The following is a 15785-nucleotide window of genomic DNA, read 5'->3' on the forward strand; positions in this document are numbered from 1 at the left end:
TAAACACTGTTAACATTATAAATCACAAATATGGCTAAATCTTAATGAAACTTGGTCAGTATGTTTGTCCAAATAGAATACTATAAGTGTTCAAAACTTGGTAATTCTGGTGTCAAAAACTTGGACACAATATCAAATTAAAGGAAAATCGCGTTAAAACGTTTAAGGTCAAATTTTCTACTTGATCTAAATGAAACCTGATTTGGATGTTTGTCTGAATAAAATCTAGGTCATTTTTGAAATTAGGTCATAAGGAAAAAAGGCTGGTAACACTATAGAGGTCACATATCCTACTTCTTCTATATGAAGTTTAGTCAAAATGTCTGCATTCCTAAGTCAATCTGAAGTATAAATTTGCGTCAGTAGGTCACATTTCTCAGGCTATATTACTACCCGTTAAGAAGATCTTTCCCGTTTGACAATTTTCCCGCATATCACTTTGAACAACTTCAAACAAAAAACCGATAGTTTGATATCGCCGCAGTATATACGTCACAGTCGCCAGCTGTCGTTTACTCTTACAATGACAAGCGTGTAGGCCAATCAAAAATTAATTGTTTGTTTTATCTATCGGTTTCTAATTTAAGATAACTGTTCACATGCAGTATGAAAGTTCAACATTTCTATTTACAATTAAAATGTAACGTCAACATATGCACATCATGGAAGGCACGTTCAACTTTCCCCCCAAAACACGTATAAACTAGCTGTTGTTTTACGAGACATTCAGAAAGTGTGTCATTCTTAATAATAAAAAGCAGAATGGCTTTATTGTAGATAATGTATAAGACACAGTTTCAACAAAATACAATTTTGATAGAATTATTTTCCGTCAAGGGCATCTTGACTTTAAAAAGTACATGTATGTCATGACGCCGAAAAGACTGGCGATTCCTCGCACAATAGTCCCGATTCATTCTTAAATTTCAAGCAGTCCCATAACACTAAGGATAAGGATGTCGTGTGGTGCATGTCTCGGCAAAACAGGTTTTAAAAACACTTTTATTAAATATGGGTATAACGCGAAAATAACCACTTTGTGATACATGTTGGACATACGATTTTTAATATTGACGATTGTTATGAATAATAAGGCAGAAACTGTTCAGAAAAAAACATATGAAATATTAATTTTCCACGTTTAAAAAAGTCTTACTTGTGTTTTGATTAAAGTATAAATCGATTTTTTGACAAAAGTCGCACACTGATCTTGTCAAAGTATTTCGAATGCGGCAAAAGGGATATCTCTGCAATCATTTACCCAGCATTAGCTTTAAATAAGTTCACCATTATGAAATGTTTAGCCACCTAAAAAAGCTGTTTGAGATGCAAACTGGCTTTGGTGATGGGAAGATTCGACTGAAAAATAGGTACAATTCCTAGTGCACAACAGTTACATCAAATTTGTTCGTAACGTCTTTGCAGAGAAAACATGTGACGTGTAAAAATTGCAGTTAAGGGTTTTTTAACATTGAATCACATATTTGTGAACACAGTCCTCATTTCGCTATCATGAATCAGACAATGATACCTTTCTGTCAGTGTCGTAACAAATGACATATTACCGGTAACAAATATATGTTTAAAAGCATAATATGTTTCCCTCGTTTATTATAGAATCGTGCTATCTTTTTTTTTTACTGTGTCATGCACTAATGTAATAGTCATTTTTCAACGGCCTGTTCTAAAATTTTTACAGACTAAAATTGGCGATATTTCCGACAGTGTTTTTTCTCCATTTCGCTGCCATGACCACTAACGTTGTCTTTTCAACACAGCGCAAAATGACATACTTGATTTACATTAATTCGAATTTAAGTTTTTGTTTCTGTTGCTGGATATAATGAAATAGAATCACAATAATTATAAAAGTAGATGCTATTTCACGGTATCGTGCTCTCCTATACATGGCATACGCACGTTTATAGTACACGAGTGCGCATGTCCAAGTCAAATAAACGGACTTAGTCGACTATTACATTAGTACATGACACAGTAAAATAAAAAGATAGCACGATTCTATTACAACTTTATTCCAGAAATTGTATTGAGAAAACAGAAGCCACGTAAAACTTTTACCGAATAAGGGCTATGAATTTTAAAGCAATAGTAAGTCTACAAATTCGCGAGCCTGATACTGAAATATTTTAATGAACAGAAATAAAACAAATAAAGCGGAAAACAAACAAAATTTTGATTTGGGCCTAACCGAGTGTTTGCAACATGCCTATCGATAAACTCCGTCTATACTGAAATATACACGCGCAACTCCCGATGACATGTCGGGTAAGCTTCAAAGACATGTACCGAGGTCACGGAGGGCAAACAGGTGTTTGAGTGATTCACAAGTAAACTACTGCAAACGGGAAACGTCTTCTTAATGGGTTTCTACATGAAACATGGTCAGAATATTTATCTGTATGAAATGTAAGTCAACTTGGATACCGGATCAGCAAGGACACAAGGTCAAAATACATTCTAGAGGCCATATTTTCTACTTGATCAATATGAAACATGATCAGAAACTTGATGAAGTGTCAGTTGAAAACACGAGTCAGCGAGGTCACAAGAAAAGTTTAAAATAATAATAATAATAATAATAATGATGATAATAATAACATTATGAACAGTAGTTAGGTCATTTGTCTGATGTATATGAAATATTGTCAGAATGTTTATCTTTGAGAAAGCAAGGTCAAATTCGAAACTGGGTCATCTGGGGTCAAAAACTAGGTTACTAACTTTTATCGTAGAAAAGCCTTGTTAACACTAGAAGCTGTGTTATGTTTAAACTCTGCCCTTCAGAGTAGCTCAATAGGGTTCATAGACTAGGTCACTAGACTGAGTTATACGAAAGAAGACATACACATATTACATATTACATTTGAAACTGGAACATTTTGGAGTCTAAAACTAGGTAACCTGGTCAAATCCATTTAATCCTTGATGAAAATCTTTTTGACAGTCTATAGGGTATATTTTCTATTTGTATAAGAAACCTTGTCAGAATGTTTGATGTATGAAATGTTAGGAATTAAATCACAAGTTCAGATATTAGAACACATTTAAACGCTCTAGAAAATTGACTGTAACGCTAGAGGTAACATTTTTGTTTGTGGCTGTGGGCATTTAGATTTGCCCGTCCAAAGTTGTGTCCATATCTCAAAAAGGTACTTGACCTAATGTCAGCAAACCTCATAGAATTGTCTCTCGGCATGTGATGTTGTGCACCTGGTGTTTCAGTTTGAATTTCACAAGGTCAGACCAGAATTATGGCTCTTGACTTCGTCAAAATATGCATGAAAAGGCCTAAAAGGTTGTGTCGCATGTATCTCAAAAATGTTTTACATAGGATCATGAAACATTAGGCCCATAACCTAAGTTTAAAATGTTAATAAATTAGCATAATTATTTGTGTCTCATGTTTCTTAAAACAATTTTGACCTAGTGTTATGAAACATCATATAAACATTATTTACTATATGAAGTTTGGGTTTTGTTTATAATTTCTGTCTATCAGACAAGAGTTATGTTCCTTTATTTGGTAAAAATATACACAAACAGCATACAAGTTTGTATATGCATGCATCTCAAAGTGTATTTGTCTTTGAGTCATAAAACGTTAGAGGATTTTAAAAGAGCAAGTGAAGTTATGTATCTGGTTTCACTCAGCCAGACCAGAGTTATGGTCCTTAACTTAATGAATGCTTGAAACTTTGTTTTGCATTTTATCTTGAAGCATATTTCACATATAGTCATGAAATGAAACCGTATACAGTGATAAGAAGCGGAGCACCAGTGTCCTGTGCATGCGCGTCTAGTCTACCTGTGTATCACTTAAATCAATGGCAGTTGCCAAACTAGGCCACCTGTCATAGAATTAAGGTCATTGGATCTTTCATAGAAAAATATTGATACAAGAAATCACTTGTTTGAATGAATATTCCCTAAAACTCAACTTGTCATTTCAGTTTCGTACCGAGTGCAATTGCTGCCCAGATAATTGACATTAAACTTTCAGGGAATCTCCTTAAGTCAAACAAAATATCAAAAGTGAGCGGATAAAAAATATGTTGCTTTTGGCCGCTATATTTAAAATGGCCGCCTCATAAAAGGTTAATATTGTACATACTTACTAAATATTTTATCGACTAACTTAAAATTTTGCGACACTTTTTTTAAAGTTCAATTACAGTTTCAAAAAAGATGCTTTTGTCGAAATCAAATGCATGTTATACCGAGATTTCTGGTCCATCTTTCAAAGCACATTTACCAGAGGGCCATGAGTGGATGTACAAGCTGTGCCGAGTATACAAATGTCGCATGCGAAGATCCTTGTGTTCACTGGACAAAGAAGAGGTGTGCGGCTTATGCTGTGGTATATTCACACTTTTCTCGTTCTGAAAATATGTCTGAAGGTCGTAAGAATGTCATTATTTTTTATGTATGAAAACAAAACAATTTAAGCACTTTGATTGAGATATAACTCACTTTAAATTAGCAGTTATTATAAAATAAAGGAAATAAGACCTATAACACTCTCCTCTGAAAACACAGAATGCAACTAAGCACAATTGACTTGCTTTGATTGAGTGTATGCATGAGAAAACCAACATAGTGGGTTTGCGACCAGCATGGATCCAGACCAGCCTGCGCATCCGCACAGTCCGGTCAGGATCCATGCTGTTCGCTTTCAAAGCCTATAGAAATTAGAGAAACTGTTAGCGAACAGCATCCATGCTGGTCGCAAAACGCACTATGTTGGTTTTCTCATGGCGCGGCTGAAATGAAGAGAACAACACACCTCAAACATCCAGCACTAGCTTAAGCGTGACTCTGTTTACTGATAATTTGAATTTACCCCATTATTCGATAGTCAAATTCCAATTTACATTGAAAGTAGTTATTTTTTTTCCGTAACAAAGTCATTAGCTCCATAACCTTAAAAGGGGAACCTACAACTCCCTGATATCAGTCTCATGGCCTTTTTTTTTTTTACACAATTATCTTAAAGGGTGTCCCTATTCTTTGTATTTCCTCAAATTTAAGAGTATCAGATTCTAGCAGTTTATATCCTAGCCTTGTGTTTTTTTTTCTAGCTTTGTTGCTTATCACAAGACGTAATTAATTAGATGAACATTTATGGTAATTAATTATTGTAGCATTTATGCTTATAAAGTACTGTAGAGCATAATGATATTGATTTGAAGACTTGTCGTGGGTAGACTTGGAAAGATGAATTTCAAGCTCAGACATGTTATACTGTTGCTTGTTTGCCTGTTTACAGGTGTAAGGAGTGCGAGAATCGGGGGCGGAGATGTCGCGTTTGGTAAGTTTTAACGAATGTATCTTGTCAGTAATTGCAAATATTTCTTAAATCTGTCTTGAAACAAGAAAAAACTCTGACATATCTTTAACTGTTCTTAAATCACATTCAGGTGTCCGATCCACAAATATGTAAAATTTCAATGCCTGGCGACCCCAGGATTTTTGGTATCAATTGAAAGAGTTGTGTCTGTTGAACAAGAATTAGTAAATAAAATAAGATGAGCATAATTAATATGCACGAATCACTACAGTCATGTTTTTGACTGGGAAATGATAAGTTTTACACTGTAATAACTAGATTTCTGTTGAAGCAGAGATCTATCAGCGAGGACTATAAGGTAATAAAAAAATAATCTATAAATATTTTTGTAATGTAATTTATATTTCCTTTTTTAATAGACAATACAGTTTCAAATGATACCAAAATTACATAAGCTTATAAGGCAACAATATTTGATCTATTTTAATAGCCGACTGTATATATAGCAATTATAGAAACCGTTTCCGAACAACATGGATCCAGGCAGGTCTGGATCCATGCTGGTCGCAAAGCCATTATGTTGGTTTTCTCATGGCAAGGCTTATATATGATTTTATGACCAGTAACCTCATGTTTTGTCTGTTCTGTATTCTCTATTCACAAGGTTAGTTTAACGTTTGTTTTGATCTTCTGCTTATCTGCTCAAAGCTTGCAAACATAATAACATTGTAGAGAATAATATGATAACATGAAAACTAATGTTTGCATACTTGAAATATGTCTTGCAAAATCAGACATCAGGTATGACCGGTACCGGTACGGGAACTGGATACAGAAGTATTGCTGGTTTGACTGTACGGCAACTGGCTGGGGTTTTACGGGAGGTAGGCATTAATTCTCCCGCACTGAGCGTACCCACGCATTGAATGTGCACTATTAAACCTATGTTAATTAAACCTAACCCTAACCTTTAACCAGTATATTGTAGACTCAATACGTGCGTGCGTCCAATAGTGGCGATTGTTAACGATACTTGGAAGCATTTCTTAAACTAAACTCTGTGTTGCAAAGAAAAAAAAAGTTTACCCGTCTTAAAATGTAAACAAATTGCAAAAAAGTAATAATTCATTCTGTGATAAAATTAATTAAAATATTTTGCAGACTATTATATAGAGGATATTACATGAGTGCCTTTTCATATTGAATTTATTAAACGAGTTGAATAAAATAATAAAATGCGAGGCTCTGCTCTGGAAAGTCACAAATGTGATATTCTTTTTATCACATGTTAGTCTTTCTTCTCGAAACATCAATAAATCGACTTTCTTTTACTATATAAGCAAGGCAATTTGACCGACGTCGCCTATAGTATAAATGACGTCGACGTCAAAGCTGTATTATCGTTTTTATTTAATGGCTTTATTACACTCCCGCGACGTCAAACATGTGATAATATCTTTTTTTCTGTCACTGACGGCATTAACTTGATGATTTTGAGTGAGTTTTTAGGTTTTGTCAATACTGTTCGAAAAACAGCGGGTAAAACATTCATTGGACACGCTAGAAAATAACTAAACTATAACATTTTAGCTATTATTGTAATGTTAAAAGCAATTTGCAGGTAGATGCATGTATAAAGGCAAATTCTACCGTGTCAATGACGAATGGGTAGATGGGTGTGACTACAAGTGTAAATGTGTTAATGGACAGTTTGGGTCCTACAGATGCGTTACCAGGTGAGGTCAGATAAAAATTGGCGGCGAAGTGGTATGCACCGTGCTCAGTGAGCGTACGTCCCCTTGTTAGAATATATTGTTTATCTGTACATGCATTGTCCGAAATCCAGACAACAGTAATCGAACGTTAGTTTTAAAACTATAACAATAAACTGTCTCAAAATGAGAAGTTTAGTTTACATTGCGAAAATGGGGAATATACAACATTTGGCAACATTTCTTATTAGGAAGAACAAGGTGAAACATTAACGCCGACAAAAAAGTATCAAAATCGGACTACAAACAAAAACAGATATGGTCATTTGAATACCATCTACGTAACGAAATGGCGGGTCATTTTGGGCAAAGTAACATCATTATCTTTCCTTATATGGACATTACCTTATATGGTAAATCAGTAAATAACAACTAAGAGAATCATATTGTGTGGGCCACAATATAATAAGAGCCTTAGTTTGTGTGAAAAAGTGTATTCCTTAAAATTTAACTCCGTGTTTAATTGTATTTAACCTAAATTTGGCACAAGTACAATATTTGGTAATGCCTATAATAAGTAAAACACGATGACGTCACTGTGCCCAAAATGGCTGTCATTTCTTTAAATTGATAGCATTTAGATTGCCATATTTTTTTGTTTTTAGTTCAATTTTCATAATTTTTCGCCAGTTCATTATATTTTTCAGTAAACTATTTCTAGATACATGCATTGTCAAATGTTGAATATTCCCTTTTAGTTCAGAATGCATTCGGCACATCTGGAACAACTGATACGTATTAGACCTTCCTGGGCACATTAAAAAGGAATGTATAGAGATATTCTTGTAAAATACGTGTCATTATGTTTTCGAATGAAAACATGTTATAATTGCAAAATAAATGTAAACATGCGAGAAGTACATTAAGGTCTTGAAGTAGCCTGATTATTTACCTAGTCGATGAGACTCATTTATCGTCTGCCATACACTGTATCTAGGTGCCCAACATACAGACTACAAACCGGATGCGTGTTGAAGAAATTTGCAGGAGAATGTTGTGCTCTCCCTGACTGTACTGGACCTGGAGGTTGTTCATTTCATCAATTTCTATTTGCTTGTAGCATATTATTTTTTTATCTCAGTAACAAATACACACCGTTTAGTATTTCTATTATCACTTTCAGTGCAATAAAAGTGACGACCTGCTCAGTAAAATTAAAATTTGCTGTATACTTAAATAGCATTTTTATCTCTTTCGATTTCAGCTCCACATTTTCAGCTTAAATTGGTAGAAGCTTTGAAAACACACACGAATATAATGAAAAAAAAATACATGAAATATATATATAACGCGAGCGCAATGGTTGTGTAAATACAATTATTTTAATACTGACTTCATTGACAGGCGGTGGGTGCGTCTACAAGGGCAAATACTACGGTGCCAATGATGAATGGGTAGATGGGTGTGACTATAATGGTACATGTGTTAATGGACAGACTGGATTCTACAGATGTGTTGACAGGTGAGATCATATAACTATTTGTTGGTGAAGTTCTTGAAGTTGGTGAAGTGTTATCTCAGGCTTGAAATCTATACATGCCATTGTGGGTAGAAGGTATTAGTTAAATGCCAATAACAGCGTGCAACATATTATATATCAGCATTTTCAGCCCTTCACTTCTTGCATGACTACCCTTGTCTTTAGGCAACCAAAATGTACCAAAAGCAAGAGATTGACCCTAATGCAATGACACCATGGTAACGTGGCAGAGACAAATAATAAAAAAATAGAAAAAAGTGGAAACTTCACAGGTCGCCCAACACGACAAAAACGAATATGTTGCAGACCTTATATGCAGGAAATATCTACTTTCACTTTTCAATTTACTCAGAAACTTCGGCATATAACTTCTTTGCGCTTATATCTGACACGAAAAAGGCATTTATAAAGCTGGAAAATGACTCTATATACTGTTACCTACCGGCTTCTTTGTTCCGATGAGGTCTATAAACACCTTACAGACCGCTTACGAGGTCTATAATAATTTCCAGACCTGTCCTGTTTCTATTGTCTACACAAAAATCTCAAGTGCCAGTAGCGGGAATCGAACCCGAGTCGCTCCGATGCTAGCCCTATGCTCTAACCACTGAGCCAAATTGTCGACACACTTACGCATTTCTCAGAGATTAAATTTAAAGTTATGCGTAAGCGGCCGAAACAATGCAGTAGAATCATGAGAAGTCCGTGCATGTCATTTTAGGTGAACGCGTGATAGACTCCGTAAATATAGTATCAATTGTTTAAAAAAAAAGTACGTTATAAGTGAAAAAATTCCGACCAGTTTTACATATCTTGAAAATTGATCTAAACATGACTTTACTGTAAAGTTTCAATATTCAATTCTAAGCAGGTCTTGATATTTGTCTGAAAGTTAATACGGGCATATTCTTCCGTCAAAGTGGAGAATACTTCATGAAACAGGACATTTTATTTTACAAAGAAAAATATTGACAATGATATAATTGTAAAAAATACAAACTACACAAATTTCCTCCAAGTTAATTAATAGTCTACTAATGAAAATTGTGACGATTTTCTGTACAATTAACATAGAACATAAGTAACGAAGTTGTATTTTTGAAAATAACCAAGTAAAATTATCGTGATACATTCCGAGCGTGTCTGAAATAAGACCGACAGTCATATTTAAAGGCAGTTTTTAGGTAGTGGTAACTGGTGGGAAACTTGTTAAAGTACATTTGTTTTCTGAAAAATGTTCTAAATTTGCTGAATGTCGTTAATTCATATCGAACTAACAGTTGACATTTTTATGCTTTTAAATATCATTAGATATTTTGCACTGTATAAGGTTTCATTGATTCTATACTTGATATCCACAAGTATATGACAACTTCTTCACGTGAATCAGGTGTGGAGAACCAAAACGACATTAAACTATATAATGTTTATTCAAATCGTTGCCATGTCAATCAAAACAATGGCCTCTAACTACAACACTCTTAATAAGTTGTACTCATTACTTTCATTGTCAAGAAAACTGAAGATTTTTATATCTCCTCGATGGTGTCCGCGCAGTTTTTAGCACATTTCATTGTGCCAAATCAGGGTATATTATGAAACGCATTTCTTGTGAAAATGAAATGATAAATCTATATCAATAATTTTTTTTTATACGACAATGTAAATTTAAGTGTCAAATTAAAGAGCTAATAAAGTCTTTTTTTTTTAAAAAGAAAAAAAAAAAAAAAAAAATTAAACATAAACTACCATTCGCGTCAAATTCTGACTAATTGACTAGACACACATTGACATTGTTGATCTCAGAGAGAGACAAATATGCACGGATTTTTCGTGCAATGCAAAATGTCATGTCCCAATTGCTGACAAATAAATTTACAAGTTCGTAGCAAGTTGGACATTTTGTTTTATTATACCTCACTTTTGTTTACAATGGTAAAATCCCATTACCCGAAAAGAGATATTTTGACTATCAGAAACATTTTCAACTTTTCTGACACGTGACCAAGCGAAAGTGACTGTCAGGTCATGTGACCGCGCTGATATTTTGAATGTCATATAAGGGCAAATAACTGCTTCAGGTTTTTAGCCATATGATTGCCTCCCTTGTACACAATGTCATATTGTAATGACGTCACTTTTCAATGTGTACACAGCTGATTACCGCGCTAAAGATGAAACTGAATTAAATGAATTAAAAACATTTTAAAAACTTTTTATGTGCCTAGTTTTGTTCGGTATAATAAAATAAATACCATATGGCAGCGTGTGTGACATTGATAGTCAACCCTCGGAACAGAATGTCACCACTCGGCTTTCGCCTCGGGTGACATTCTGCCCTCGGTTTGACAATATCAATGTCGCACACGCTGCCATATGATATTTATGTAATATTAATAGTATCAAATAAATTGTGACATATATTGTCTTGTTCTTTCTTCTAACTATTTGTTTTTATCATACATACACGTTACAAACCTTCTTCAAATCCGAAACCAATTTGGACTATGTAAAACAAAGAAGCATGTAGGTAAGTCAGTTATCATTCATGGAATAGGTCTGCATTGTGTTTATAGACCTGAGAGGAGATTTGAAAACCTCGCTAGCTACGCTCGCTCGGTTCACAAATCTCTTACAGGTCTATAAACACAATGCAGACCTATTCCTCGAACAATAACTATTACATATGGACTACATTCGGGTGGACTACGGCGGTAAGCCCGGCGATTTACTACCTTCGTACCGCAAGGTTTGTTCGAAACTGTTAAAATGTGACAGTAAGCGATCACAGTATACATTCTGTTCATTACGAATGTATCATGCGTACTAAGAAACTAAGAACATAGTATTCTGGTCAATTTCATGCTATACTAGGTAGTTAATTTCTGTACGAAAACAGTTACTGAGTTGTATATATGTGGAGGAAATTGCTATACGATATCTACATGTAAGTTATAGGTAATTTCGTATCCTTCTGTGGAATATGAAAGTATGACTCCATATGCTGTTGCCCAGCAACCAGAGGGCAGACACCAAATTGTAGCAAATAGCGGTATCAAAATAAGAAGTTCAATTTATATTGTGTTATGGAAGATTATAGTATTATCTTTCTTTTTCTCAGAAACTGAGCCATTTTGTATGAAAACAAGTCCTTTCTTGACAGAACAAGTTCTTTTTTATCAAAAACAATCTGTTTCAAAGGAAGTTTGAAAAGACATTGCACTTCTTTAGATGTCCGACTTACAAATTACCTTCTGGATGTGTACTGAGGAAACCTAAAAGGCAATGTTGCGGTATACCTGACTGTGCTGGAACAGAAGTCGGAACTGGATCTGAAACTGGAGGTTGTATTGTTCAATGATATATATCATAACAAAGCCACGTTTTTGTTTTCCACTGTTATGCTGTCTATTTTAATGCCAGAGAAAGTGAACTAATATAACCTAGATGACAGCTATTAGGTGTCATTAACTATAGCCAATCAAGGAAAGGAATCAGCAGGTTTGTTCATCGAAGTAGATATAATTTGTGCTTCGTAGAACAGTCGTTTGATGATGCATCGTTGTGTTTTGTACCTTCTCAGATAGATCTTTATGCTGGGCAGATGTAGTAAAGTTCTGAATGCCGTGCCGGACAGATGTAATTTTTGCCTCGTCGAATAGTCTGTTGGGCACATATCACATTTATATAAGTAAGTGAATGGCTGCTATTTAAGCTAGTGATTTATGAATAAGGAAGGCTGCAAACTTAAAAAGGACAACACAAAGTGAGCCGCATCATGAAAAAAAAAAACAACAACATATTGGCTTTGTGCATCCGCGCAGTCGTGTCAGAATCCATGCTGTTCGCTAACGGTTTCTCTAACTGCAAAAGCGAACGAACAGCGTTTCGGAGTGAACACAGTTGTCCTTTTTATAAGAGTTGTTTAAAGACGCCATTTGATTGAAATAGCAGTAGCCTGTCATTAAGCGTCTGCACTGGACTAACGTAACATGGCTTGTTGTGTTTGACATTTGTAGTTTGTAATTTGTCTTGACAAATGTAAATTGTGTCTTAATATTCAAAATCTGTAATAAGTACTTTCCGACAATTGACAAAGGTGTTTTGCATCTCAATAGGCAGTCAGTTGTGTTGAATATTTGTTATGTGTAATGCATTAAAATGCATATTGTATCTCCATAGGCAGCCATCTGTGTCGAACATTTGTAATTTGAAATTCTGTGTCGAACATTTGTAATTTGTAATTCATTGACAAATGTGAATTTGGTTTTGATAGGCAATCAGTTATGTTGAACATTTGTTAGTTATTTGTAATAACTCGTCGGTATTTGCTTAGCATTCCGTCGTATTGAACACGAGTGAGTTTGTGAGTCAGTACAATGTTTTTTTGATCTTTCACAATTGAACATACATTGTCAGGACAGGTGTAACATATATTTAATAATCAACCAGTTTGACCGTTAAATTCATACCTGACCGCGTGGTGCGTTGAAGTAGTATATATTATATGAGTTTGCATCATTAGGAAATGGTGCTATGAGGGATATTAGTTGTGCTTCAAAGAGGAATAATGGTCAATGGACAAAATAAAAATTGCGGTCATTAAAGAAACGCTGTTGCAGCCATAAATCTGTCTCTAAGCTCTAAATTCTAATACGTAGATTCTATTTTCTTTCATACAGGAAATACACAGGGTTGTTTCTTTAACAACACTCGTTACCAGCAAGGACAAACATGGAAAGATGGTTGCAAGTTTAACTGCCAGTGTGTAAATGGTGCAACAGGAGAGTACCGCTGCAAGGCTTTGTAAGTTATCTTTCAGAAACTTACTTTTCATGTAACATGAACATTTACCTGATGACACTCACGAGGAGTAGACGTTGAGACTCGTAAACGCTTTTAAATGAAATAAAATCTGTCATGATTCATCTTTATTGTAAGATATGTTAGCAGATGACAAATAATATGTAACGCGTCAACAAGCAAATACAAAAAAGATTAATTCGTTAAATGTTTCTTTCAGGTGTTTCAACTGGCAGTTACCAAGCGCTTGTCATCTGGATCCTCCAGCTGCAGGAAAATGTTGCCAGACACCAAACTGTCCAGCAGGCTACACTCTCAACTACCCACCAGGCTATGACAAGACCAACCCGCCGTAAACATACAGCATTGACGCAATAACTGTGCTCAGTAGAGACTTTAGCATGACGAACTAATTTTATTACATTGTATATACTGTTTTGTTCTTTCCAAGACATACCTCCATCTTGCCTTGTCTTGAGCAATTGCAAGTTGTTACTTTAACAGCCAGTTGTTACTTTAACAACAACTTTTGTTATAATTCATATTTCAAACGAGTTTTGTATTTTGTGAGAATTCCGAAAAAAAAAAAACGTCTTGGATCTACTCAACTGACAATGATATTTCTTGTTTCATTTTTACTTCTATATGTTGTTGTAAATTGTTTTACAATGTCTTAAAATAAATTCGTGAAGCATAATTTGTTATCGTATTATATTCAATGTGATTGTGTATAAATATAATTATAACATTCACTTATGAAAGATAGGTAGGTATAGATTCTTGTTTTTGTCGTTCGGTTTACCGTCCGCACTGTACCTCCTAAAACATTTGAAGGATATCATTTTTAATAACTGAGACAAATGTCACCCCATTCCAAATTATTGAGCATTTGACTCCGTTTCCAGTCAGTTGAATGATTAACTACATAAAGAATTTTCATGAAACATGGGCAAAGGTCATCTTTAAGATTTGAGTCAAATTCATATATGCTCAACTACGCCTCGGTATTTTTTTGCAATATCTTTCATATTTCAAATGGCATATTTATGATTTTTTTCCACATGTTTACAAATATAAGTTTTAAATAATATGTTTAAATTATAACAAAATTGAGACATGTTATAATATATTTTAATTGATTTTGCAACCTCAGTCCAATTTTAAAAAGTTAAAAAGTAAAAAAGTAATTATCAATTTAAAAAACGAACCAAGTTAATCATAAGACAAAATTTATAAATGTGTAGAATGATTAGCATTAAAACCCTTTTAAAGGTAAAACATGAAACGTATTTCTATTACCTCTCGTGAACAGACTAAACAAAGTGTGGTATTCGTTTGCAGGCTATGCTTCCAGATTTTATTGATTATAAACGAGTGTATTGAATTCAATGTAATAGCATTTTCAGCTTGCACTGGTTCCTAACGTGTAGTAATAATAATGCGGAGCAGTTAAGGGGCATGCAACCCAAAGTAAGAAATCATCAGAAGGTCGTCAAGTTTTTGTACTGTCAGAACGCTCAAATTGATTTGATTTAAGTGGGGTTAAGGCAATTAGAATATGCATTTTTTCCTTCCTGGATAGTTCCACTTTTTGTCTAAATTTTATTTTTCAGTTTTTTTTTTAAAATTCATTATCTTCAGTTGATTTTTAAAATGCAGTTCACATTGATACATATCCGAGTTTCCCTGATACGGAAGCTAAGTATTTTGCTATTTAAACTGATAAAAGTTGAATGAAAATTTCATTACGCCATTAAAAAATGATCGATAGAAATTTAGTTAAATTGTATAAAATTTAACATGATAAATTTCATTTAGTGAATACATATGTATACCAATGCAGCTGACAATTTGAAGTAAGCTAGTCCAAACTGTAACAATTATTGTGTTATAGCGTCAAACTTCATAACTGCACGTTGAAGCATGCTAAGGTAGCAGGGTACACTTAGATTCGGATGATTTTAGGCACGGCCAGGATTACATGTAGCGAGTCGCAATATTGCACTTCCCTAATGAGCAGAATCAGGGTGGCCATTTTATAAATTGCGTGCATGTTTTGTGCTTTTAATTAATGGCAAGATCAGGACTCTCGTACAAGAATACAGAATGTTATCAAAACGAAAGTTTTACACCATCCTTTAAAATAGCTTGCCAAAATCATCAATTTTGCACTTTTTGAACAGCCTACTATGATCCCGCTGCAGGAACAATGTCCAAATTTATTGCATATCTCAATTTAATAGTCCCTACTGAGCTACAGGATATAAACGGCTGTTTAGATTTTCTAAAAAATATACAATCATTATCTCTCACCTTAATTTACAGCCATCCAAAATCACGAAGTTCTAATCATTACAAATATTGACGGGGGCCAAAATTCGAAGTGTACACTGCTACCTAAGGATGTAGATACTTGTACATG

The 15785-nt window shown here is 34.4% G+C and overlaps 1 protein-coding gene across 1 annotated transcript; it reads left to right on the forward strand.

Annotated features, from left to right (window-relative positions):
* The first annotated feature begins 4269 nt into the window (after window positions 1-4269).
* Window positions 4270-14029, forward strand: LOC123550236 (extracellular matrix organizing protein FRAS1-like). Its single transcript, XM_053546961.1, has 8 exons — window positions 4270-4378; window positions 5288-5329; window positions 6930-7044; window positions 8018-8106; window positions 8425-8542; window positions 11792-11904; window positions 13243-13366; window positions 13584-14029. Exons 1-8 carry the CDS (start codon window positions 4291-4293, stop codon window positions 13717-13719), a joined length of 825 nt encoding a protein of 274 aa, XP_053402936.1. The 5' UTR covers window positions 4270-4290; the 3' UTR covers window positions 13720-14029.
* Window positions 14030-15785: the final 1756 nt, after the last annotated feature.

Source organism: Mercenaria mercenaria, chromosome 6 (assembly GCF_021730395.1).
Source record: "Mercenaria mercenaria strain notata chromosome 6, MADL_Memer_1, whole genome shotgun sequence".
NCBI lineage: Eukaryota > Metazoa > Mollusca > Bivalvia > Venerida > Veneridae > Mercenaria > Mercenaria mercenaria.